Source organism: Neovison vison, chromosome 5 (assembly GCF_020171115.1).
Source record: "Neovison vison isolate M4711 chromosome 5, ASM_NN_V1, whole genome shotgun sequence".
In the NCBI taxonomy this organism is placed as follows: domain Eukaryota; kingdom Metazoa; phylum Chordata; class Mammalia; order Carnivora; family Mustelidae; genus Neogale; species Neogale vison.
Genome location: NC_058095.1, coordinates 57,869,179 through 57,895,842, shown reverse-complemented (window position 1 = coordinate 57,895,842; position 26,664 = coordinate 57,869,179). Strand labels below are relative to the sequence as shown.

The 26,664-nt window shown below is 51.7% G+C and overlaps 1 protein-coding gene across 2 annotated transcripts in view; it reads left to right on the top strand.

Annotated features, from left to right (window-relative positions):
• STX8 (syntaxin 8) overlaps positions 1-26,664 on the top strand; it is a 246,147-nt gene extending 219,483 nt beyond the window's left edge. Inside the window, exon 8 of one of the 2 annotated variants that reach the window (XM_044249085.1) lies at positions 26,491-26,664. In XM_044249085.1, the coding sequence (XP_044105020.1) occupies positions 26,491-26,558 (68 nt within the window). In that variant the 3' untranslated portion in view covers positions 26,559-26,664. Of the gene's footprint in view, positions 1-15,326; positions 15,367-26,490 lie in introns of those variants that run through there. The other variant, XM_044249084.1, reaches the window with a different exon arrangement.

Here is a 26,664-nt window from a genome sequence, read left to right as displayed (position 1 = left end):
GGCTGGTTGCGCTAACGCAAGTTTGTTTTCATTTGGAATCTTTAAGATGTGAATGAGGGCCATGTGGGCAGAGCTGAACTACCGGGTAAGTTGGGAGTTCAGCCTCTTGGGGGAAAGGCTGGGGTCAGACCACGTGGGGAAGCGTTCGAGTGTAGCTGTGCATCCCAGTTATGATCTTGTCCTATTTTTAAGTTTTTAGCCGTACCATGTGTGATACTTCCCTCGGCGTTCCCGGAGAGCGAGGTCCATACAGTTATTGGCAAGGGCCCAGTGCAGGAATGTGGGCTTTCCAGAAGTTTGTTACAACTTTTCAGAAGTATTGAGCAAAATTAGTCATGTTTGAAGGGAAAATGGGAAGGTGTTGTTTGTCTTTGAAGTATTTGTTTCTCTAAGCATGAGTGCTGTAGCAGCTGGTGGTAGAGACAGGTTTGTTTCAAGCAGACCTCATAGGGAGCTGCATGTTCATCCCGGAGCCACCAGTGACAGCTTTATTCGTGATTTCTAGGTGCGATCGCCACAAGTCGTGACCGTTCCAAAAGACATTCTGCCACTTTTCCCTAAGGCGACTGTCGTCGTTTGTCTCCTCATCCTAGATCATGGGTCGGGGCCAAAATGGCATCTTGGCTGTGCTTTGGCCTTAACCCTGGCCACTGCTGGGGCCCTGGAGAAGTGGCCCAACTAGGGTAGATCAGGAGTGACAGGAAGCTGCCCAGGGCTCCCGGAGCTGGGGAGGGCAGGGGGAGGGGCAGGTGTTCCGTATGCCCCAGCTTTGTATCAGTACTGCGGACCTTTCCGGGGCTTCCTCCTGATTCTGGTTGTCTGTGTCCAGCAGCACGGAGGGCAGTGTTTCTGTCAACCAGATGTCAGCCAAGGTGCTGGTTGAAAACGCAAATCTCCAAGCCCCACCCCAGGCTTAATGAATCTGCCACTCCGGCTGGTGGGGCCTGGGAATGTGCTTTTCCCTCCCGGAACCATCACCTCACCCCACTTTGCCCCGCCCACCCCCCCATGATTCTTAGGCAGATCGTCTTATCCAGGGACATATTTTTCAAACTTCCTTAATGATAAGAATCACATGATAATCTTTCTAAAAATACAAATTCCTGAGCCCCATCCCAGATCCCCTGGCTCGGGATCTCCAGCAGGGCGGGGCCCCGGGAAGCAGGGAGAAGGGAACCTAGCATTCCAGAAAACTTAAGATCCCGAGGCCAAGGTTGCCTGCTGGAAACCATCAGAGAAAAGAAATCAAGACCCACCCATGACTTGGAAAGACTTTGCATCTGGTAATTAAAAGACAAGTACAAGACCTAGAAACTAGAAAGACTGAGGAAGACTGGGGTCTTTGGGCCCCAGGCAAATCATGCCAGAAAGTACCTTTAGTTACTTTTCCCCGTTTGCCTGTCACATTTCTGAGAATCGGGGGTTTTTTGTTTGTTTTTTTTAAGATTTATTTATTTGAGAGAGACAGAGCGAGCAAGAGAGCAGGGGAAGAGCAGAGGGAGAGACAGAGTCCCAGCCTCCCCACTGAGCATGGAACCCGATGCTGGGCTCTATCTCACAGCCCCGACGTCCTGACCTGAGCCGAAATCAGGAGTCGGAAGCTTAACCGACTGAGCACCCAGGCGCCCCACCATTCTGAGAATCTTTGAAGCTTTCTAATTCTGCCAAGCTGAGGTCAAGATAAAAAGTCCGTCCTTATTTTCCGCTGGTGGAAAAAAAGATCTAGGGATAATTCTAAATTTATTTTCTTTCCACTAATCATTTCAAAAAGTACATTTCACTTGCCTTGACTTCTCAAAAGCAAGAGTAGCTTTTTACACTTTTAAAGAAAAAAATTTTAAAACACCTGTCACTTCTGGCGTCTTCTGAAGTTCTCAACTTCGCCTGTATGTAAACTGTGAGCCTCTAGGGTCCGAATAAACATGTATTGTGTATCTCTGTCTCCCCAGGTGCAGGTCGATGTGTAGCACGTGAAATGAATGCTACACAGATTTGGAGGAATATATTTTATTTCACTTGCTAAGTTTATTTTCTTTAGCTGGAGACTATCAGTGTGAAATTTAACCTCCTCCCCCCTTTTGGAGAGGCCTCTCACATGTGCTTGATTACTGGTGTATTAATTTGAAGATTTATGGAAGGGCAAAAATGCTGATTTTTTTTTCTTCTTAAAAAAAAAAATGTCAGTCCGAGAGACAAAACATGAAATTGTACATACCTGCAAAGAGATGTCCAGATCCCCTGTATCCTGGTGAGGAAATTTCATTGCATAAATGGGTTCCTATTAGTTGATGGAAAAATTAAGTTAACTGGAATCCCCAGTTCGCCAATCGTGCCAGCTAACTGAGGTATTAGTGTCCTGTTTAAACTCTCGGCGCTATTAAATTAAATGGTCATGACAAGAAACCTCAGAAAAGTCTTATTGTTGTCTAGAAAGATTGTGTACAGGTGTTGCTGGCCTGCTTTAGAATAAAAAAGGCTTCAGTATTCTCAAAAATCATTTCCTCTCCTGAGGAAATGTACCATAGTAAAATAGTCTTTTGCAGTACAGTAATTGCCGGCTCTCAGCTTCAAAAGAAAATCCTTGAATATTATTCAGGGTTACTGTTTCCACCAGGCTCCGCTGAATGGATGGCCTTTTTGCGTTTGATTAATAAAATGACTCTAGAAAATAAAAGGAACTCTCATTTAGTCCCTCCAGACAGAAGTTGTTGGAAACATTTAGCTGCTCAAGAAAATTGTTTTTAAATTTTAAAAGACGCGCGCCGTTTAAGCTTCGAGAATGAAGGGAACCGTTCCATGCGTCGCCAAAGCTCTCCGTTGGAAGCTTGGCACACTGAGCACTTTGCTTGAGTTGATATCTTCACCCCATGAAATGCAAACTCAGAGAATTTTTATTGCAAACACAGAAGGTTAAATATTTATAGAAAGGGAGAAAACTCCTTCTTGTAAGTTCTAATTATCCACAACTTTTTGTCAGCATCAAAAATATTCTCTGATGGTGTGGGGTTCCCACGTTACCCTGGGCTGCCCTGTGAGCTTTGTAAGGTAAGTCTCTCAGATGCTTATCACCCAGGGTCACAGTTCAGGGATCTGTATTTACGAACACCCCGTTTTTCCTCTTGAGGATGCCCTACCGCCCACCCTGACCCCCTGGGAGTCCCTGTCTAATCTCTACAGCAACCACAGACGAGCTCTTTCTTCCACTTGTGCTGATGTCTGGGATACCCATTTGCCAGAAGACAGATACATGCATTTCTGTAGTTTGGGTAAAGAAAAAGAAAATACATCCCCATAAAGCTACTCTCTCATTTCCTGGAGTCAGATTTGCGAGTGTAACTCTTGCTTGGACCATTTCCTTTGTATTCCTCTGGGTGGGTATTCTGCCGCAGGTGATCGAGAGCGCCTCGGTTCTGCTCTCCCTAGCTTGTAGGTTGGCCAGAGGAGTGTCAAACAGAGGGGAAAAGCTAGCTCTCCTTTGGCTGACCTGTTTTCCAAACACCACGATGAACAGCCAACTGCAAGGATCAGGACAATGAAGATGGTTACAGGTTAAGAAAACAGACCCCACAGACATTCCTGTGTCATCAATAAAAAGGTTGGCTTTAGTCACATGCGTTCCTCTTGACAGCTGTCTTACCATCCTCGGAAACAGTGTCACGTCTGAAGGAATGTGACAAATGAAGGAGAACACACTCTGATATTAGAGAGGAGGGAGATTATAGTAAGAAGGTGGCGTCAGTTGGGATGCCCAGGTGGCTCAGCCAGTTAAGCGTCTGCCTTTGGCTCCAGTCATGATCCCGGGGTCCTGGATCGAGTCCCACATTGGGCTCCCTGCTCAGTGGGGAGTCTGCTTCTCCCTCTGCCTCTTCCCCGCTGCTCATGCTCTCTCTCTCTCTGTCTCTCAAGAAATAAAAATCTTAAAAAAGAAAAAAAAAAAAGGGAGGCAGGAAGAAAAGAAAAAAGAAAAGAAAGAGGTGTCAAGTGCCAACCAACAGTTTGTCAAATGTACAAAAGCATAAGCTAAATATCTGGGAGTGCTGGGGTAGAGGAGAGAAAACCGTGAAGCCGCAGCAGACTCGGCCTCCGACAGGAGTGTGGGAAGAGCCCAGAGAGGGTCTTTCTGGGAGGCTTTTACCAGCCATGACGCCAGACTCACCCCCAAGATCTTACACTGCTTTATCACTCCAGGCTATGTGCCTGCTTCACATTTGGGGTACGTAAAGTAGGTGGTGTTCTGCCTCCCAACTCCCACCCCCAAATAGGACATTTTCCCCTAATGGCTTGCTAGCCCCAAAGATAAATTCTCTATAATCCCAGTGGATTATAGCAGTACTGTGCTGTCAGACTTGCTTGAAATAACCCCCAGGATGTCCAGACTTGGGCTCATGATCCTCTCAGCCCTGCTTTTCCTTCTCTGTCTTCTGTTTGGATGAGCAAACCCACTGCCCATTCCGTTTCTCACGCCAGACACTCGGGAGTCATCCCTGGCTCTTCCCTCTCGCTCAGCCGGCCATATCCCATCCAATGCCAACTCGTGTGAGTTCTCCATCCTCGGTGCCTATGGAAGCTGGGTGCCCCTGTCCTTCTGTCCTTCTGTCTCCTTCTGGGACCTCCTGTTGCTCCCTGACTCACCTCCTTGTCTGCAGATCTGCCCCTTCACGTGCCTTCTCCACACTGAAACCAGGGTGGGCTTTGTAAACCACGGACTTGCTCTTACCAGCCTGTCCCACTGCTGCCCCCGCTAAGCCTTCCAGAGATTCCCCACAGCCCATGTTCCTTGTGACAGTGCTTAGGGCCCCTGTGATCTGCTCTTCTCCTCTGCCCACACACGGCCACACAAACTGCAGTGAACATCATGCAGGTATCTTTTTGTGCTTCCGCCTTAACTTCCCTAAAATCTACTCCACTTTCTTCCCCTGAGCCCTTGGGTTCCTAATCTGCAAGATGGGGATAGTCCAGTTGTACCATAATTTGGCAGGTTCCTGGAACACCATGTTGCTATTTTTTTAATATAACCAAATTAATGTTCGTATGAGTTTGGAGAGAGTTGACTGGTACAGAGCATTAAACCTTCCCATCTAGGAATATGGGACATCTCTCTCTCTCTCCATTTGAATTTCCCTTCATGGCCCTCAGTAAAGTTACAGAACTTCCAAGATACCAGTCCTGTCCATTTTCCTTCATTCCTTTACTCTCCATTTACTAGTTGCTAATAAGCTTTTCTTCGTGTGTTTTCTGGTGTTTATGACTGCTTCATAAGAAGGGGTTTCATTGTTCAGTCTATTTGCTAACTGGCGTCTTCAGTTCAGAGAGGTTTTCTATTGGTTATTTTGTTATTTCCAGGTCAGGCACTTCGTCATCCACACGCAAGCATCTGGTCTCTTCTAGTTCCTGAAGGGAAACCGAGGAACAGATATGGTTTGGCTTTGAGTTGGCAGTTAGGAAGGGCATTGACTTGGGCTCCTGAAGGGAGCAAGCGGGGGTGCTGGGGGAGGGGGGACATTGGATTGCTCTGTGGCAGGAAGACGGTGAGAAGTCCATAGTTGCTTGCCTGGAACAAGGCAGCTGGCCAGGGAAGCAGAAATGACCTGAAAGGTGTGTTTTTGGTCTTTGTACTAATACACAGTCTCTAGGACTCTGACGGTTGGAGCTAGTCACACTTGCGTTCAGTTCCCAACACTGGAGAGCTGGGAAACCTTAGAACAGTTGTTCAACTCTTCTGAGCTTCGGGTTCCATCATCATCATCATCATCGTCATTGTCATGCTCATCATCGCCATCGTCCTCATCATCGTGATGGTGTCCGTTCGCGGTTCTGGCCGTAGAGATGGTGTATCTGAGACCGTGGTCACAAAGCTTGGCACGCGGAAGACCCTCAGTAAGTTCTGGCTGTTGCTGCTGCTGCTGTCAGAAGGTAGTGACAGAACCAGACATCTTCCTTCGGTCCCCCTCCACCGACCCTTGGCCCTCATCTCCCAAGTCCCGAAGCTCTGCGTTCCCTCCCTCCGCTGCCTGCCTTCACCTCCTTCTGCTGCTGCTCCTCTTCTGTCCCTGCTGCTCTGCCTCTCCCATGACGTTTCCTCCCGAAGGTCTTCTTTGGCCTTCTGATCTGCACCCATCTCTCCCTCACCAACCAAGACCTGTCTGCTGAGAGCTCCAGGTTTCTGCCGCACACCCACATGCTTACGTGAGCTTTCAACCAAAATCCCGCTGCAGCCAATCCAGAAGCCACTGGTTTTCTCCGTTTCAGTGCATGGCACCCCACGAACCAGTTATTCAAGGTAGAAATCTTGCTTCCCCTCCTTCCATCACAGCCCCCCTCCCACCTGGTTGCTGTCTGTATTGGTTTCCTCAGGGTCTTGTTGACTTGACCTGTACCCCGAGGCTGGACCCTGCCGTCCAGGCTCCACAGAGTGGCATGAGTGACTGTATAACATAAATGAGTTGTTGCTCCTCCCCTGCTTAATCCTAGCCAGTGGCTTCCCTTGTGCTCGGAATGAAACCCAGCTCCTGACCGTGAGCCCCAAGACCATGTAAAACTTAGCCCCCGGCCTTCTTACCAAACTCATCTTGATTTCTGTCCTTCTCATCGGCCAGTTCCAGCCACGGTTGGTGTCTTTCTCTCCATGCCATGAGATCCCCACGTGTCCCATGCTTACTGCTCCCTCCAGCCGGGCTAGTCTTTGCCCACCTTGTCTTGTGACTAGAGCCTTCATCTGACCACAACATTAACATACTTCTTATCACAACACCTCATTTGTTTCTTTGGTCACATTTGTCTATGATCTGTGGTAATTTCACTGTGTGATTATTTGAATGTCTGCCTCCCCCATTAACATGTAATAACCTTGGGGCCAGGTATGGCATCCACCTTGAACATTGGTCTATTCCCAGCATCTAACATGGTACCCGGCTTAGAGTGCATTGATGGGTGGAGGATGACTGGCTCTCTTCTCTCTGTTCCGCGTGGACCCCATCATGGGTCCTCATTAACCCTCACCAGCTGTCATTTCTGGCTGTTTCTTCTCTTATACCTCCTCCCACATCCCTAGCTCCAGAAAGCTCCAGGCTTTGGTAGAGACGTTCTCCAGAGTGACAAGGAAGTTAACCAGGAAAGGGTTTGCTCTGTACTCACCTTAACTCATGAAGACTTTCACCTGTGAACTCTGTTGATTTAAAACAACAACAACAACAACAACAACAAAAACCAAAAACAACTTTCATCCTGATTAAATGTATGGACGTTGTAGCATCTGGATTTGAAATAGGGGTTGATATTAAAAGGGGGCTAAGACCAATTTTGTTCAAGTCTTAGGTATTTCACCGATGGCCTAAAAAGTCTATTTCAAAAGGGACAGAAAGCCTTCCAGCCATTTTGCTGATGACCCCAAATTTTGCCACTAGAAATTTGTTCCCTGAATCAGAATCTGGTCTTTTAAGTGCATGTATCTGCAGTGTGACATAGATGAGCTGTATATGAATTAAGCTTTTGTTCCTTGGAGGATCTTTCCAGTGGGCACAAATGAACAGAGACCTGCTCGTATTATGACCATCCACAAAGGTAGGTTTATTATAAGGACACCTAGCAAGTCCGCATTGGTCCTTATTTCCTAGTTCAAAAAGAGAAAAGAATCTTTTCACTCAACTCAGCTTCATGTGCTGGGTCAGAAGCTGCTGGCCAGCCTGGATCAGCTGACCTCTGTGTGCCCAAGTCACTAGGGCTCGATGGGTAGTATCCTGAAATATAAGCGTGGCTCATTGTCAGCCAGAACCTGGATCAAAACAGAGCCCATTTGAAGGGGCTGTAAGCATACCATGAAACACGTCTGGTAAAGCCTTTGTAACTGGGAAAACAGAGGTTTATCAAGCTCTATATTGCATTACAGGGACCGTACCCAACAAATACACATACTACTGTTATCCCCATTCTGCAGGTGAGGCCCAGACAGGTGGAGAAGCTCGCCCACAGGGAGTGGGACAGTCAGGATTTGAACCCAGGCCATCTGGCTGCAAAACCATGGGCTTCAACACTCCTTACGTGTTGACCCCATCCGAGTAAAGATAAGACAAAAGCATGTGTTAAGCGGTTGAAGGTGGGAGAGGCAGAGAGAGGCAGTGGTTCCTGGGATCATCTGTTTAATGTCGGGGGAGCTCAGAGCGTAGAAGAGCCCAGACTCGGAGTTAGGAGCCAAGGGAAAGGACTCCCCATGAAGTGTGGAGTGAGAGTGGACACTTGCAAGGGAGGAGACCCGAGAGATCTGGGTCAGCCACTCAGTCCTTCTAGCACGGAAGGGTGTCTGTGATCAGAAGCAAACATTTCAGTAGATCACCGACCATAGTCGTCACATAACAAAGACTTTGGGGGTCCCTGTGACCTAGGGATTTTGTAAGAAAAAAAAATTGAATTTTACGGGACTTTTTAAAAGCAAATATGGATATCATCCATAAATTTGGGAGTTTGGGGGGGACACTTACTGGTAGCAGTGGGTGAACACAACAAAGCCCGTATCAGATCCCTTCTAGAACGTTGGTCGAGACCTTACGGAGACCTAGTCCAGCAGGCAGGTGACAAATCGGAACAGGAAGCCCCGTCAGTCATAGAACAAGGGCAGATGAGGTCAAAATGCAGAGTGACAGCATGGCAGAGCCACCAGACTCCTTGGCAAGTTTGACCATCTTAATAGGAAAAGTGGCTCTCTTGCAGAGAAGTCCCATGACCCGCGGGTTCTGGTCATTTCTCCTGAAGCAGCAAGAGACCGAGATGATACAGTGCGGGTCATGACTCAGTGACTCCCATCTCACACTCGTGCTGCTGAACGAGCCCAGAAAGGCAGCAGCTCCCCCCACTCCCAGAAGCCATAGACAGGGACCACTTAGAGCAGATCGCAGAGCCCGTCAGACTCCGCGCCTGCAGGGCCACCAAGCTGAGGTCTGACCACGTAAACATAGGCCTGCTCCGTGGTGAGGCTGAGCGGCTTGGGTTTCCAGGGCGAGATTCGGAATGAGCGGGAAGTCGCCAAGGCAGCGAGGCCTCAGGCCAATTATGCAATTAGCCAAGAGCTGATGCTGGCCTCCACGTTTGTTTAGATAAATTTTGAAATCATCAGCGAGCTCTTAAGCCAGATTCTGCCTCTGCAAGGAGAAAGTCAGACGGTATAAACCTGCGTAGCGCCAGGCAGTATGGGTGGGGGACAAGTTCCGCCTCCTACCCCCCAGGCTGGAGCAGAATCCTTCCAGGGAGAGACTTCTGACTGTGTGTGGCCTGGCTTGGTCCTCCGGGGACAGGGGAGTGATGGTGGAGGTGGGGATGGCCCCGAGGGTGGCCCCTGGGGCCTCACTTCAGGACTCCCCCCAGACACCCCCATCCAAACTGGTAGAGGGGACATTAATGAGCAAAGACTGGAACTCCAGGGGAGGAGGAAGGCTTTCAGCCTCTTCATTTCAAGATGACGACCTTTTGGACCCAGAAAGGAGAACTGGGCTCCATTTGGTTTCATTCGAGGTATCCCGAATGCTTCCCACGTATCTCATTTATCCTCATGACACCCCAGAGAAGTAAGTTTGTTTGAGATTTATACAAAGTTATGATTATGCCTATAGATTCCAGTTCCTGCCTCAGTGTCATTCTAAACCCCGAGTCTCATCCCCATCTCACTTTTCCTAACATAACTAAGCCCTTTGGGGAACGAACCGGCTCAGGCTTTAGCCTTGCCAGAGGGCGATCCGCCCCCCACCCTTTCCTTTTTTGTTGTTGTTAAGTTTGATTTATTACTTAGCGTTCTAGTCAGGCTCGATGGATGTTCAGAATATTATAAATAATGCGGATTGAAAGGACCGTGCTGAAATGTTTATTGCATTCTTAGAAAGAGAACGAGGAATGGCGGGCGTAGGGAGCTTGGCCATGGTGATGGAGGGGTGTGTGAGGAGGGGGGGCATCTCTTGCTCCGAGGGTATTTTAGTGTGTCAATAAAAGACAGCGCTCCGAAAGGAAGGGACTTATATTACGGTCCCGCTATCAAGAATGCAGAAGCGTTCCAGCGGGCGTAAAGAATCCACTTCAAGAATGTGAGGGCCATAAGGAACTAATCATTAGACATTCCCTCTCTCATTTCCTTACCCACCATGCTGGAGGAAGGCTGCTAACACAGGGGCTGCCCAAGCTTTGAAACCAGCTCTCCAGCGGGCCAGCTCCGGGGCACCGTCTGGGAGGGCTGGGGGCTGTGTGTGGGTGACGGAGCGCCGCCGGTGGACTTACCACCCCACGCCGATGTGCCCAGTGCCTGCAGGCAGGTGAATCTTTGTTCTTCGGGTGCGCTAGAAATACGGGCGTTGGCCAAGATCAGGACCCGCCACACAGGAGAGTGAGCATCATAGCGGCCCCGTCGCCTCCAGCCATCGCGTCGGAAGCTGGAATCATCCCAGCTCCTTCCTGCTGTCCTTGTCCTCACTGGTGCTTCTTTCTGTCTTGGGCCTTCCCTCAGGCTCCCACGAGGAGGGAGAGTCAATGTTGCTGAGTGGCGCAGACCATCTGGGTCCACCCGATGGTAACTGGAAAGTCTGGCTAACTGGTAACTGGTAAAGTTACCACCCGATGGTAACTGGAAAGTCATGGAGATGGTTCCTTGTGTTCGAAGCAAGGCAGTCTTGGCCATCCCACCTGCTGCTGTGGTCCTGCAGACCTCCGCAGAGCAGACCTCTCTCTGTCGGGAGGAAATGGGGCAGGGGCCTTGCGACAGCCGGTGATTTTTGTACATCGGACACATTCCTGGCTGTATACCCCTTCCTTGCCAGGGTGCCTGTCATCAGCAGGAAGTCGTTGGGTGCCCGCTTTGCCCACCAGGACAGTGGCCTTCCTACTAGCTGCGGACCCCGTCCCTTCATCTTCACAGTGCCCAGCGAAAGCACAGCCGTTGCTGGCATGTTCATAGTTGACTTTTTACTTTAGGGGCTGGAGAGCTTCTGGTGAGCTCTTGATTCTGCCTTCTAAGACACCGTTCTCAAATGTTAGTGCCCGAAGGGTGGCGTGGAGGGATTGGTGACGCCCCCAGCTTCCTGGGTCCCACCTCCAGAGATCTGGACTCAGCAGGTGTGAGGCGGGGATCAAAAGTCTCCTCTTGAACCGTCTCCCCCTGGTGGGACGGACTCTCCAGCGATCAGGCAGGAGTGACAGTGTTGGAACACCAGCATGGTGTCTCCGTTATTAGGCCACTTCTAGTGATTTCCTCCTCAGGAATGTCCGCGAATAGAGAGGGATTGAAAGTTACAGAGAATGAGTAAGATGTGGGCTGTTCGTGCAATACAGAGGATCCACTTAGCTGAGTCCAAGTCCTCCGTGTTAAAAAGAAGCCCTGAGCCTCTGGTACAATCCCGGCATTTCGAGAGAATGTGACCGTGGATCTATCTGCGGGAACCTAGTAGAATATGTTCTTCTGGAATTTTATATTCCGATATTCACCACTTGGGGTAATATATTGATTTTGAGTTTGGCAGGACCAGCTGTACTTACTCGTATCCCCTTCAGTTCTTTAGAACCAACACTCCCTAGTAACCCGTTCTGTGGGTAGCTTATCCTCTTCCATTCGTTCGTTCATTCATTCATTCAACACATACTCATTGAGTGCTTAGTCTGTGCGGAGTACGAGTCTAGCTGCTAGAATATCTCCACGTTAATTATCACCAAGTAAAAGCGCTGTTTGAATTCCCCACCGCTGACTCTCCATACCCCCACGCAACCAGTATTTGAGTCTAAACGACGAGCTTTTTTCCGTCAACCAAAACACAAGTGCGTGATGCAGAAAGTGCGCATTGTACGACATCTGTGCTGGGCACCTGTGGATAGCATCACGGGGACTAGAGTCATGGCAGTGCGTGGCCTGTCTGTCCTCTCAAGAATTTACAGACGATCAGGGAAGGGCTGTGCTTTCCATGAACCCGACCGATTGTTAGTTTACGCTAGTGATGAACTAATTTCTGTAACGTGTGTGTTCGGGATAGTCCTTGGCAGAAGCAGCCAGGGAAAAGCAGTCCTTGGGTGCCTTGGGCACGGGAGAGGCGGTATCACTGGGAAGGGAACGTTTTTGAGCTGAGGCCAAAAGCCAGTGTCTGCGTGCTGGGTGTGTGGAAACCGTGGAGGGCTACAGGGCAGTGTGAACAGCCCCGTGCCAAGCTTAGCAGGAGGTGTGAGATCATGGCGCACCTAGTGGCAGTGGCCAAGGTGGGAAAACCAGATCCTCGCACTGGCAGCGTGTCGTAACTCAGCTCTGCTGTTTGGCCTCGAAATGGTTGCTGAAGTTATCTGACAAGACCAAGTTCAGTGTAAGTCAGCAAATAGTTCAAAGCCAAATCTGACATTCTGGATCCTCTGTTCTACTTGTTTCCAAAAAGACTGGGTCTGGAGAAGCTGATGGCATCATTGTGTTATCCTCCAATAGCCTTTTATTTTCTGTGCCCACAATATGAGTCTGAAGGGCAGGTCTGTTCTGTGCGTGGCTCCTGACCTTGGGCACATACCTGGTGTTGGCGGAAACAGCCTACAGGGCACCTGGGACACTCAGTTGTGTCATCAAGATGCCTTTCTCAGACTGTATCTTTCAAGTCTCATGAAGCCTCTTCCACAATGACCACCTGCAGGGGAGGACCTCCCTAGTTTGCCTTATCCCCCAAACTGATATAAACCTCCATTCTTTTTTTTTTTTTTACGATTTTATTTATTTATTTGACAGAGAGAAAGAGATCACAAGTAGGCAGAGAGACAGGCAGAGAGAGAGGAGGAAGCAGGCTCCCCACTGAGCAGAGAGCCCAACGTAAGGCTTGATCCCAGGACCCCGGGATCATGACCTGAGCCGAAGGCAGAGGTTTTAACCCACTGAGCCACCCAGGCGTCCCTGGAAGTACTCTTAAGGAGGGTATTTTTTAAAAGAGTTTATTTGAGAGAGAGCGCGCGCGTGCTTGTGTGTGTGCACACAAGCAGGGGGAGAGGCAGAGAAGGAGGGAGACAGAGAATCTCAAGCAGACTCCATGCTGAACATAGAGACCGCCACGGGACCACAGAAAGTATTCAAGCATGCACCATGGCTCCAAGCCCAGGTGGAAAGATGCAAAGCCCCAGGTTCACGCACCATATGATGCAGCTTGGGAATGGAGATGAGGTCCAGAGCCAACGGCCAAGAAGGAATTCTTGTGCCATCCTTGGTGCACCAAAAAAAAAAAAAAAAGCACAGGGACGGGACCCATGAGCAGAAAGAGCTGCTGCTTAACATGGGCATTTTCACACAGTCATCCAGGCTGTTGGGGAATTTTGCATGAGTGCACATTTCAAAATCTCTGTTTGTGGTAGCATGCTTGAAAGTGACGGAGGGTGGTCCCATCCTTCTCAGGGGTCCCCCTTCCTCCTGGTGTTGGTGTCGTGTGGTGGACAGATATGGCGGCCCTGGCAACCAGAGTGATTTGCAGACAGGATGCCGACCAGAGTGTCTTCTGTTCAAAGAGTGCAGACTGTGAAGGCCCCTTTTGTAGCCAGAACCATTTCAAGCAGGAGTCAGGGCAGTTGATGTCCATTGAGTACATGCCGTAGGCTGGGGAGCGTGGCTCTCTGTGGCTCTTGGTTATACATGGTCCGTGTCATTTTGGAGGCCAAAGGAGCGCTGAGGTTGGGGGACAGGATTGGGGGGATAGACACAGCCTTGGGGTTGACAGAGTGGCTGTCCGCCCAATGCCCCAGAAGTAGCACTAACGATCCCCCTGAAATGCATTCACCCCGATTCTTCTAGACTTCTGGTGACCCCTGGCACTTCCTCCCTCCTCCTCCTCCTCCTGCCACCAGAATGTGGACTTCCTTTAGATTTTAGCAAGCAGCAGCAGGGTGGGGGGGGGGCAGTGCTACTTGAAAGTGAACCTCCCCCCCCAAAAGACAGCAGTCATCCGTTTCTGATGTTCATTTGGGCACAGAGTTGTCAGAACAGGTCGTGTGGGGAACCGCCGCCATTGGAGAAGCCGCGTACGGCTCCTTCGTGTCAGACCACGTGTTAAACCACACGTCCCCGGAGACGGCGTGGCTTCCAGCCTTCGCCAGCCAGGGCATCCTGTCCTGGAAAGTGCCGGGGACCCCCTGATAAGGTCAGCCTCGCCAGCCTGTCTTCTCTGCACTCCCTGATCAGTTCGCTTTCTGTTTCCACATGTCGTGACGTCACCCATCGTTCCAGCCAACTTCTGTCATATGTTGTTGCTGACCTTACCTGTCATTAGCGTTCACTGGTGGCCGTTCCCTGATGCCCCGTAGGAAGGCACACTCATCTGACCTGCAGCGCGTTTCCAGATCCCACTGTGGGATGGCCGTTTATGGAAAGTATTAGCACCCGCTCCTGCTTTTGCCCCTGGAGCTGGAGGGAAGGGATCCATGCCTCTGAGCTGCCAGCAAGCACTCACCTTTCTGTAGCACTTTGCACCTCTGAGTACACAATGTCATTTACTTATTTTGGGTTTTGTCTGTCTTTACCCGCTGTATCCTCCCAGCAGTCAGGCACACGCAGGTGAACACATGCATGTGAGCACGCACAGGTGTAAATAGACGCTCAGTGAGAACAGGGACTTTTGTCTTTTTTTTCACTGTCCTCTCCCCAGTGACTAGAGCAGTGCCTGGCACTCTGTAGATGGATTGATTGATGTTTGTTAAATAGATCGACATGCAGGAGTGCCTGGGTGGCTCTGCTGGGCATCTGCCTTCAGCTCAGGTCATGGTCAGGTCCTAGGATCGAGCCCCACGTGGGGCTCCCTGCCGGGTGGGGAGTCTGGCTTCTCCATCTCCCTCTGCCCTTCCCCACCTCCCCCCTGCTCATGCTCTCTCTTTCTCTCTCAGATAAATAAAATCTTTGTAAAAATTCAATCAAAATCCATTGTAAAGAAGTAGAATCTAGAAGCTCTGGGTATTGTTTTCACTTTCCTGGCCACCCAGGAGTGGGAGCCTTCTGTTACCTTGTCAATCAAACATTTACTGAGCACGTCAGCCTGTCACACACGTGATGAGGATAGAGTGCCTAGCACCGCTCATGGGGACAGACGTGGCTCTCATTAGGAGCTCAGTGGTGGCCGGAATGGTGTGCGTCCACAGTGTGGGTCTGGTTGACCCACACCCTCCACGGGCCCGTCCACGGTGTACTCTGGGGCAGGAGGTGTCCCCAAGGGAAAGGCTCCAAGCAACTCACTCACCCCATCCAAGGGGTTCTTGTTCGCCTCATTGACAGGAGGGGGGGCTCTCCTGCCCCGACCTCTGCTCCCAGTTCCTCTTGCCGCAGAACCTCCAGGCGTCTCCTGCTCACTTTGTCTCTTCAGGACAGCACTGATGGCGTTACCCTGAGAACGTCTGTGATGTCACTGGAGGCATGACTGCGAGAGAGTGTCTGAGAAGGCCTCTTCCTGGCGAGCTATTTCCTTGGATCGCCCTTCCACGTTCCCAAATCAGAGGCAGTTACTTTTGCTGATGATCTCTTTCCTGAAAGGTCCCAGTTAGAAGTCAGAGGAGAAGGGGCACCTGGGTGGCTCAGTGGGTTAAAGCCTCTGCCTTCAGTCCAGGTCATAATTTCAACGTCCTAGGATCGAGCCCTGCGTTGGGCTCTCGCTCAGCATGGAACCTGCTTCCCCTTTCCCTGCCTGCCTCTCTGCCTACTTGTGATCTCCCTCTCTGTCAAATAAATAAAATCTTTTAAAAAAAAAAGAAGAAGAAGAAGTAGTCAGAGGAAAGGGCTCTGGCTCGTATAGGTTAAAGAACGCGTCATTTGTTTGAATGCTGTCAGGTGACTAGTGGGATTCTAAGGGATAACTGAGCCAGGAAGAGTCGGAAACACGGCCCAGCCGGGGACCTCCAGGCCCATTTTGTCAGCCACCCGTCCACAGTGTCACCATTGTGGTGACTGAGCCCCAACTCCGCTCAGTCCAAGCTTTGCGGTTCGTGGACAGGAGAGCCTGGGAGCCTCACATGGCCTCACGCCAAGTTGAACAGACACGTAGCTGTCCCCACCCCTCCCAGGGGCATGTTTTCCTGGGGTTTGGAACTCAGAGCCTCGGTTCAAATATACTACTCTGGGCTTCCGCATCTCAGGCACATAATTTACTTTAAAAAAAAAATTTTTTTTTTCAGAGGGCCCAGCATCTGCTGTATTGAAAAAGTAGCCTCTGGATGGCCATAGCTCCGTGCCCGCCCTTTCTGTACTTGACTTAGAGCTTGGGCCGCAGCCCACTCTGGTCGCCCGGCTCGGTCTCCCTAATTGATGCCAGGTGACGTCTCCCAATGCAGGCAGCACCAACAGAGGGGTTCGTAATGCTGAATCCGTAGCCCGGGTGGAGCCATCCAGAAATCTTTTGACACTTAGTCAAGAGGGAATTGTCAAAACAACATATCCATAACAGAGTTCCTGACTGTCTTTTCAAAGGCACTTGAATTTCTGCCAGATTCCAGACAGGCTCGTTTTCCCAGGGGGACCCCGCGGCACAGCGAGGGGATATCTCTTAGCCAATAGTGATGCGCCCGAGAGTGGGCATTAAATTATTGCCCTGATGACTCAAGAGAGGCGGCTTTTGATGGCTGATGGGAAAGGTCGTCTCTCTACAGCAGAGTTCTGCTGTTGGATTGTGGTGATTTGCCGGACATCGGGGGAGGGAACTGAGTAACGCGTTCAGAACACAAATGGAGCCGAGGAACTCGTCTGCATCTTTTGTTCGGGGAGCAGCAGGACTAGCTGAATTTGTGCATACCCCCTCCAAGGAGCGCTGTCATCGGCCAAGTGTTCTTGTTTTTTTTGTGGGAGGGGGTTGATTTTCTGCCCCTCTCCTGAGACCTGGGGCCCACGCAGAGCCACACACGTGTCTTTGCTCCCGTCGGACCTGCCCCACAGAAGGTTCTGGTGCGAGGAACTCTGGCTCTCTTGGCCAGACCCTTACCCTGTGGTCAGATCTGCCCAGGGTCGGCCACCCATCAGAACAGCCCAACCCACAGGTCTGACGCCTTGGTTGCGACATGATGTGCCCTGGCTAGTGACATACACTGTCCTGTCCCAAGCAAACATCAGGTGTTGGCCTCACAGGGGCCTCGTGGCTGTGACAGAGACGCCTGATGCCCAGTGAGATAGAGGTCTGGTCCCTGGAGCCCGGAGCCCGGGAACCCGCCTTCCCCTAGGCCTGCAGCCGGCTCCTCCCAGCTATTGCCGTCTTAATTCCTTTCAATTTCCTGTTTCGAGGCAAGCCCCTCTTTCGCCCCATCCCCCACTCCTGTCAGGCCACCTTCCCCATTCCTGCTTCCTGCCGAGGCTGCTGGGTCTCTCTGGCCCCCAGATGTCTCCCCACACCATCCTCCTTCCCCCCAGTCTCCTGCCTTCTCTCCAGAATGACGTTCTTCCAGGTTCTCTGTGGATGTGACGCATTACCTCTCGTCCGTATTGAGATGGGGTGGCAGCCTGGGGACCAGGGAGACAGATTGTCCCCAGATGGGGCCTGAAGCTTCATAGGGCAGGGTGAGGAAGGTGCCCCTTTCTCCTCCCCACATCACCCCAGCACATATCCGGGACAGACCCCCTCATGGGACTCTGGGCTTGCCCCTTCCAGAGCCACTCCTGAGAAGAGCACAGTACCTTCAGGAAGCTCATCTTTCCCGCAGGAGCCAGGGTTTGGTCACGTGGGCCCAGGTGCTGTCCTGGGGCCATGATCCTGTCCAAAGGCGAAGACAGACATTCAGAGTGACATAAATGCCAAGGCAACGTTAAGACCTGTTTCATCTAAATTTCTTGGTTTTCGGTCAGAACCAAAGCACAGGCTAATTCCAGGCCAATCCTTTGCCTTCTCATGTGTTTCTCTGAGTCTGTCACTTGGCATCACAGACACGGCCTCCCACTGTCACCTGGGTTGGGTCCCCTGGTGAGCCTGGTCCCCAGCCAGGCCCGGCCCCACAGGGCTCCCTCCCAGGGAACGTGGCCATGTGCCCAGAGCTAGCTGGGCTGTTGGCCCGCAGCCTTCCTGGGGCTCCCGTCAGGGCAGGGCAGGGCTGACCTGTGAGCCCCCACTTCCTCACCTCCAAAGCAGGGGGGGAATGTTGCTTTGCCTGCCCTGCTGACTCCTGGTGGGAACAGCATAGGACCGGGGCATGGTACGTTCTGAGCCCATGTCTCGCGGCGTGGACAGCTGCCTTTCCTCTGTGTTCCTTCTGTTCTCACCACGCTGCCGTTACTCGTAATGCCTTATGCTGGTGCCACTGGGGTGCCTGGTGTCCCCCACCACCCTCAGGGCTGATGGGCTTCCAGGGCCTGGCACGGCTTCGAAGTCAGGCTTTCTGCAGACCTTCTAGGTTCCCCTTGGGTTTGGTTTGTACGTCTCTAAGTCCTTGGGCCCGTGACCCTGGCCTTGGTGCTGCCCCCGCTCTGACCTGGCCCCCTCACAGGGCCTCCACCCCCAGCACTGTTCATACCACCACCACCACCCCTGCCGACCCCAGAGCCCGCTGCTCCTGTCACCTGGCGTCCACTCACCTGGCTCCGCTCGCCTTGCAGCCTGCGCCCAGCCCAGCCCAGCTGCCCTTCCTGTGCTCAGGACCCGAACGGCTGCGGCCAGGTACCCCACCCTAAACTTCCAGCCTTTCCTGGACACCCGTCACCACGGCCGAGCTGTGGCTGGAGCGGGACTTCGTGTCTGCACGAAATGTCATCCAGGTGTCCCCTCTGGTTCTGCTCCCCTCCCTTCCCTTTGGGGATGAATGGCATCTGGGCTCTGTCGTCAGGCCTGAGCCTGGCTCTCTCTGGGACATTGTGCCGCAGGTGCTGCTTGGAGGCCCCCTGCTCCAGCCGTGGGTCCCGGGTCCGGATGCAGGAATAATTAGTGTCTTCGCTCTGCGGTAAAGGGCTGCCAGATTCGCCCCCAGGGAGCCTCCCACACCTCATCTCACTGAGTCCTCCCCATGCACCTAGGAAGTCGGTATCCGGGGCTTTGACAGAGGGTGGAACTGAGCTCACCATAAAGGCATGGAGATCGGGCCTCCCTGACCCCCGGGCCCGCACCGCTGCCCCCACACCAGACCGCGCCATCCCTGTTGCTGCAGATCGTCCGGCCTAATGGAAGGAATATTAATATCTAACACAGGCATTGAATGGTGGAGGAGGTTTAAGGGCACTGGCCTGCCTCTTGGAGTGTCTCTGGCTCCAGGGGCAGTGTGCTGCCAGCCTAGAGGAAGCGGGGTCCGTGGAGGGTCCCAGGCTGTGTCCCTGCAGAGGGTGACAGGGGGGCGGAGGGCAGAAGCAGAAGGGAGAGGGAGACGGGAGGTCTGTTGAGGGGACGGAGCCCACTAGTGCTGCCCGGGGGGTTCACCCTCCAAAGCAGAGAAGAAACCCCGGGGATGTGTTGAATGCCAGGTGAAAACAGAACCAAAGTCAGAACAGAAGACTCATGCTCAGGATTTTAATAGAAGCGCTGTCTGCGGAAATGCGCCAGGAAAGCGGAGTGGCAGGGGAGGGGAGTGGCTGTCTCCTGGGCCAGCTGAGCTCCAGGCTGCGGGCAAGAAGGCTGTTGGGGAGCCCACCCCATGCCGCCTCGCACCCAGCTCCCGCATGGGGTCCCAAGGGCACCTGCCGTTCTGTGCCCTCTGGTCTGACGCTCAGATTGTAAATATGTTCACCTTCTCTGCTGGGTGTCTACTCTTTTCTCAGCTTATTTGCCCAGTAATGGGATTAAAGGGAACATTTACATGAACTTTAGAAAACAAATATTCCAGTTTTGTCTTTTCTCTGGCTTGCTCCCCATCTCAGCTCAGGAGTCTGCTGCAAGAAATCTGTTTGATCAGGGAGAACCCACTGCTTAATGCATAAGCAAATGTCACCTGTCAACAGGCACCCCCGGGGGAAAAAACCCAGCCAGCCGCGGGGGTCTTGCCTAGATGTCTAGGCTAGAGCTCCGGAGGCTGTTCACTGTGGGAGAGGTGCTCACAGGAGCAAAGGGTATAGGGATGCGGGGACAGTCACAAGCAACCAGTGCTGCTCTCCTGTGATCAGATCAGGAAACTTCAGATAATGCGGCCCTTTGCATGCCCCTCCCTGCTACCCTGCACCCCTACTCTCCCACTGTGCTTAGCCCCGCATCCCTACAGCTGAGCTGAGCGCTGAGGGGGAAGTAGTCTGTGCTGTCTGCTCTCACTCTCCCAAGAAGACAGTCCATGTTCCTCCTCCTCCACTCCTCCTCTTTTCCTCCCCTTCCTTCTTTTTCCACCACTTCTTCCTCCTCTCCCTCCTTCTCTTCCTCCTCCTTGTCTCCTCCTCCCCTTCCCTTTTTCCTCCCCTTCCTCCTCCTCTTCTTCCTTTCCCTCTCCTTCCCCTCCCTCTGCCTCCCCTCCCTCTTCCTCAAGCACCAAGAGCCGTGACCTACCCTCACCCGGGGCAGATGCATTGGCAACACAGTGCCCATTACTTTGCAGGTTTCCAGTGTTTCACTGGAAAAAATACAGGCCATGAATCCCGATGAACACTCTTCAGAAGTTCTGGAGAGAACTGCATTTCATGTGCCTTCCCAGTCTGAAAGGAGTTTGTTTTCCTACATCTTTCTTTAATTGCCATGAGCTGGACTTGTAAATATTGTAAGTGGTTGAGTAATCCCCATCTGGTAGACTGACCAAAGGAAATGGCCATTTTTTTCCACGATTGGGCCTCTGGCGCCCATGCCTGGCCCTGTGAGGGGCACCTGGGTGTGGGACAGGCAGCGCGGCGCACGGGAGCGCGCGGGGTTCGGCAGGAGGGGTGCCGTGGTCAGGAGCCTTGCCAGGTGTTTCTGTGCCTGGGGTGGGGGTAGAGAGCCTTCATTGTTCCAGAAGTTGGCAGGTTCCCAGAAGTTCAGCTGTCTTTCCTCCTTCTGAAATGTCACACATCTCTGTAGCTGGGGGACAGATGAGCAGACCCCCTGAGGTTTACATACCACTCTGAGGCAAAAGAAGGAAGTTCTCTCTCTCTCTCTCTCTCCCCCACCCCACTGTGACTGAATACTATTCCCTTAGGCCACATGGTCTCCTGCTGGGACCTCTAGGCCACAGTCACTTTCCTGTGTCTCCAGGGCTGGAGGCTTTCCCTGCCTCTGTCTTGAAGGAAAGGCAAATCGCCTTCTGTGTGGTGGTGACTTGTGTTAATGATTCTTTATCTCTGATGCTTTTGATGGAGTGGGAGTGGGAGAGGAAGTATGTCTGGGGTTCAGGGTGCAGGGGAGGGCACAGGTGAAACCAGACTGGCCATCATCTGATCCCTGTGCCCATGCAGTACACCCGCCTGTCCACTCAGGTCTCTGAAAGTTTCCACCATACAGACTGTAAAGGAGGGAAGGAGGAAGGAGAAAGAGAAGAGAAAACCGAGTCAAAGCTCTGTATCCCTGTTTTCGAGTCCCAACGTGCCTGGGGCCCCTGTACCTGAGAAGCCCCCCTTTGTGTCGGGGACCGGGATCCCCCCTGCACTGGCCCCACGGGTGCAGAGAAAGGGGATGAGGTGGAGCTGAGTTGGGGGGAGGTGTCCCACCTGGACTTCCGGGCTGGTTCCCGCATCCACGTATTCTGTGCACGGTGCGGCTCAGCCCTCCCTGGCTTCAGAACGAGCCTTGGTCACTCTTCCCGAAACATCCTCTAGAGAAGAGAGACTCCATTCAAGGAAGGTGCCAGAGCTGTGGCCTGGCTCCAAGAAGGCCAGACTCTTAAAGAGAAAGCGTTGCTGTGTGGGAAGGTCTGTGAACACCTGCTCTCTGACCGGGAGCATCCCAAAGGCTGCGCTGGCCTTGGCTTGTCACTGTCACTTGCCGTCTTGAGAGGACTTCCTCACTTGACGGTCCGTGCACACCCGTTTAGCGAAAGCTGCTGAAAATGTCGCGGCCAGAGGGCCCCTGTTTGCTCTGAAAGGCTTGAAAATATAAAAGATGTACCTGTCACTCGGCCTTAGGGCCTCTCTCATCGCTGGACAGGAGCCCAGCTGAGCCCATGACATCAAGGTGCTCGCTCTCTGCGTTTCCGGCTGGCGCGGGTGTCAGGGTGCCTGTGTCACCTCTCCTGTGGCACGTTGTGCGACTCACAGCGTCCAAGATAGAATCATTGCCGCCTTACAGAGGAATTGCGGTATTAAGAGTGATCTAGGAGGCCCACCCACCGGGCTACTAAATTGTCCCATCGAAGGACTCCCAGCCCAGAAGCTTCTGTCTGGCCTCCTGGTGTCTGTGCGGTGTCTCTTGATTGCTGCCTTTACAGTCTTCTCTTTCTTTGGCTTCCTTGACACATGTTCTCAGCTTCTCTCTCTCTGTTGACTGTTCCTGCTTTGCCTTTCTTATTGGTTCTTCTCGTCCCTTCCTGATAGTCGATACATTAATTCATTTGTATATATATATAAAAACAACAACAACAACAAAGGGCCTGGGGACGGGGCACTGTGGAGGGGAGCTGGACTGGCGCAGCCCCTGTGTCGGACTCTCGGGGGCCCATGGTGGAGACAGACAGTGTCTGAGCACCTAAATCATGACGGAAGAAGGGGGCATTGCGAGGCCGTGGAAGGGACAGCCCCAGCATGGTTCATGGGACGCTGGGGAGAAGGTCCTTGAGGAAGTGACATTGACACTGGGTTCTGGGGGAGGAGTAGGGAGCACGTGGGCCAAGAGGGACAGGAAGGAGCGTCACCCTGGCCATTGAGGAAACTGAAGGGTGTGTGTCTGGAGCCGGCGCAGAGAATGGCTGCCGGGGTAGCCGGACGCAGAGCGTGCGAGGCCCCCCGTAAAGAGTTTGGATTTCTGCTGAGGCCTCTGAGAGTTGCAAGGCTGCCAGTAACCTGATCTGGTTTACGCTCCAGCTCAGCTGCAGGGAAGGCATTGGGCAGAGCGGTGGCAGGTGGGCCCAGGTGGGAGGCAGCAGTAGCCACCGGAGCCGGGAGGCCCCTTCCCTGTGATCGTGTATGAGCTCAAACCCGGCATGTGGTTTCTTCTCAGCCAGTCTCTGTCCTCCATCTCCTCGCTCCGGTCTCTTGTTCCGCTGTGCTTGTCACTGCCCGCTGTGAATCTCAGGGGTCCTGGTGTCAGCCTCTCCATTGGCCATCCCCCTTCCCTCCAGTCCAGTACCCCTGCTGCTGCACAACCAGCCTCTGGGCCCTAAGTGTTCCCCCAGCTCCAATCCTGCCTTAGCAGCCGTAACTGAACACCATGCCTTGTCTCCCATCTTTTCTCAGCACCCAGGCCACCCCCTTGTCTTTGGGGTTACCCTGCATTCTGGAGTGCTAGCAGGTGCCCCCCAGTGCTCCTCAATCCTTCTGTGTCCTCCAGTTCCATGCTGGGTCCCTGATCCTAAGCAGGACGATCTCTCAGCCCAGCCATGAGGTGGTGGGATTCCTGCCCAGGGGGAGCTTTTGGTCAACATAAAGATATTTCTGGAGGCAGAAATAAAGGAAGAGGAGATTTGTTCTTCTGGCTCTGGCCGGAAGATGGGCTGAGATAACGTTCACCTATGCACACTCGTGCATCTTACTACACACGTCTTGAAACGCAAGATAAAATATCACAGCCCGCCCCTCAAATGCTGATGCAGAGCCAAATTGACAAGGAAGAGAGGAAATCCCCAGAGGAGAGAAATGGGAGAGAGAGCTGGAAACCAGAGCCTGCGTGGAGGAACTGAGGCTGCAGCTGGGTCGTTATCGGCCCTAGTGATAGAGAGCAGGGATCCGCAGACTTCTGTGAAAGACCGGATAGTAAAGAGTTTAGGCTTTGCAGACCACAGACGGTGCATCACAGCTTCTCTTTGTCTTCTTTGACAGCCCTTAAAAATGTACAAACCATTCTTGGCTCGGGGGTTGTACAAAAACAGACCAGCAGCCAGGGGGACCACAGTTTGCTGGCTCCTGATGGAGAGGCTTGGGTTAATGTCTGTACGAAGTTGGGGAGAATTCGTAGGTCCCAAGAGGGAGTACTTGCAAAAGATCAGATCATTAGAGAAAAGGGGGGTTTTAGGAAAAAATCATCCACTGTCACGGAGATGACAGGGAAGCCTGCTATATATTTTTATGTGCCTTCTTAATATTCGACACTGTGCCCATGCTGTGCTTTACAATGGTTGAGTTTAAAGAGCACACCACTTGGGGTGCCTGGGTGCGTCACTCGCTTGAGCATCCAAGTCTTGATTTTGGCTCGGGTCATGATCTCAGGGTCCATGAGCTCGAGCCCGGAGTCAGGCTCTGCCCTCAGCGAGGAGTCTGCTTGGGATTCTCTCCCTCCGCCCCTCCCCTGTCTCTCTGCGAAATAAATAAATAAATGTTTATTTTAAAAATTTTAAAAAGATTTATTTATTTGAGACCAGAGAGAGAGTGCACAAGCCGGGGAGGAGGGTCAGAGGGCGCGGGAGAAGCAGACTCCCCAGTGAGCAGGGAGCCTGACACAGGACTCAGTCTCGTGATCCTCAAGATGATGACCTGAGCCAAAGGTGGATGCATAACCAGCTGAGCCACCCAGGTGCCCAGTAAATAAATCTTTAAAAGATAAAATAAAATGCTCACTACTTGAGCTACATTGAACCCTGAAGGTCTGTGGAGGGAATTCAGGGCATCTATGAACTGGGTGGGAAAACTGAGATACAGCCTTTTCTTCAGTTAAGAATGCAGGCAATGAACCACGTTATTGTTTGTAGTCCTGGTGGCTTTGTCACCTGTAAAATCACAGGTATTTTCACATCAAAATACACTATATGATTATCTCATATTTTAAAAAAAATATATTGGATAAGCATATTCCATTGTAACCAGAAATTTTAAAACACATTTCTGAGTAATTGTTGGGCCAAAGAAGAAATTGCTGAAAAATCTAAAATACATAGAACTTAGAAACTAACAGCAGTGAAATTATTTCCCACCAAAAATTGTAGACAGGGGCAGCCGCCTGCCTCAGTGGATGGAATGTGCAACTCTTGCTCTCAGGGGCCTGAGTTCGAGCCCCATGTTGGGTGTTAGAGATTACTTGAAAATAAAATCTTAAAACAGAAAGTTGTAGGTGTAGAGGGACAATATTTAGAAGAAAGATGGAAAATGAATGAGCTGACTTTCAGTTCAAAGAACAGTAGAGTGAATCCAAAGAAAACCTATGAGTTCTAGGATTAAGGAATACAGATGCAGAAATTTAAACAGGAAATGAGGGGACATGACCAACAGCATCAGAACCCGTTCTTGGAAGAGGTGATCAAAAGAGGCACCTTGAGGCAGCGCTAATCAGGAAGAGGAATGTCCAGATATATCACGTTAGAGACAAAAAGAAGAGCACGGGTACAGCCTAGTGTTCTAAGAGAACGTAATGAACGGTTTTACACCAGTATTTTTGAACACTCAGAAAAAGTGGGCAGTTTCCCAGAAAAATCTAACTTAACAAAACCGAGTCCAGAAGAAGGGAGAGCAGAACTCCCAGTGTGGGAAGCTGTCCGAGGGTAGGGTGAGTGTTGAGGACACACTGAGTGACCGTTCACCCATTTATTCAACAAACGGGCATTGAATCCGCTCCAGGCGCCATTGTGGAAGCTAGGGGTGCAGCAACCAGTGATGTAATCCCACCTCCATACCTTCCATCACTTCTGTCCAGCGGAAAGTTCACCAATTGTCTGTGTCCGACATGGTAGCCATGGGTCACATGGGACCCTTGAGCACTTGAGATATGGTTAGTGGAGCTGAGAAACTGAGCTCTCTACTATATTTTATTTCAATTCATTGAAATGTAAGGAGCCCCGTGTGGCCAGTGGGTATTTAGTTAATAAGATGCATAACGTGCTGGGGGCGCTTCCTGTAAGAGCATCGGGAGTTGAACTCCTGGGACTAGCCTTTCTGGAAACAGCCTCTCCATCTCGGGGCCACAGAACCACGTGATCCTACACATTTGAGTCACCTGTTACTTCCTAGACATGTTCACTTGCTTTACCTCGTGTGCTCCTCACTTCCCTCTGGGGGCTTCAGTAACTCAGGAGACCCTTGAGAGAGCAAATGTGTATCCAGTGCTGACTTTGCAGGAATCCCTCCACTGGATATCTATTTTTTAAATTTTTTAAGATTTTAATTTTTTGAGAGAGCAAGAAAGCACGAATGGAGGGGAGGGCCAGAGGGAGAGGGAGAAGCGGCTCCTCGCTGAGCAGGGAGCCTGACCCTTGAGGGACCCTGGGCTGGCTCAGGTCCCCCAGATCATGACCTTGAACTGAAGGCAGACCCTTAACCCACCGAGCCACCCAGGCGGCCCTCCATTGGATGCTTTTGCCAATGTGTGACCTAAGCATCTTGAGTTCAAGAAGGCAGAGCCATGTAGCCAGTGGAGACAGTGGATTCTAGATTTAACCTTTCCCTGCAGACCCTAATGCCCTTTGCTTTCTCGGTGTTTCATCAGTGCAAGCCGAAAGCAGAGCCACATTTCCCTGTCCCCCGCAAAGGTAGGTCACAGGCTACGTCATGCCCTTCCAGCATGAGTCACTGAAGCCGTCTCTCATGCTTGTCTTTTCCAGGGATGATCATGGTGATTTTGCTACTGCTGGTGGCGATTGTGGTCGTGGCCGTCTGGCCCACCAACTAGTGGCAGTAAGGGGCACACCAGCTGTGATGCCTGCCAGCGCCGCAGAGAAGCCCAGCACCCAGATGGTACCTGAACCCGCTCTCAATAAACGCCCCAAAGCTTTCAA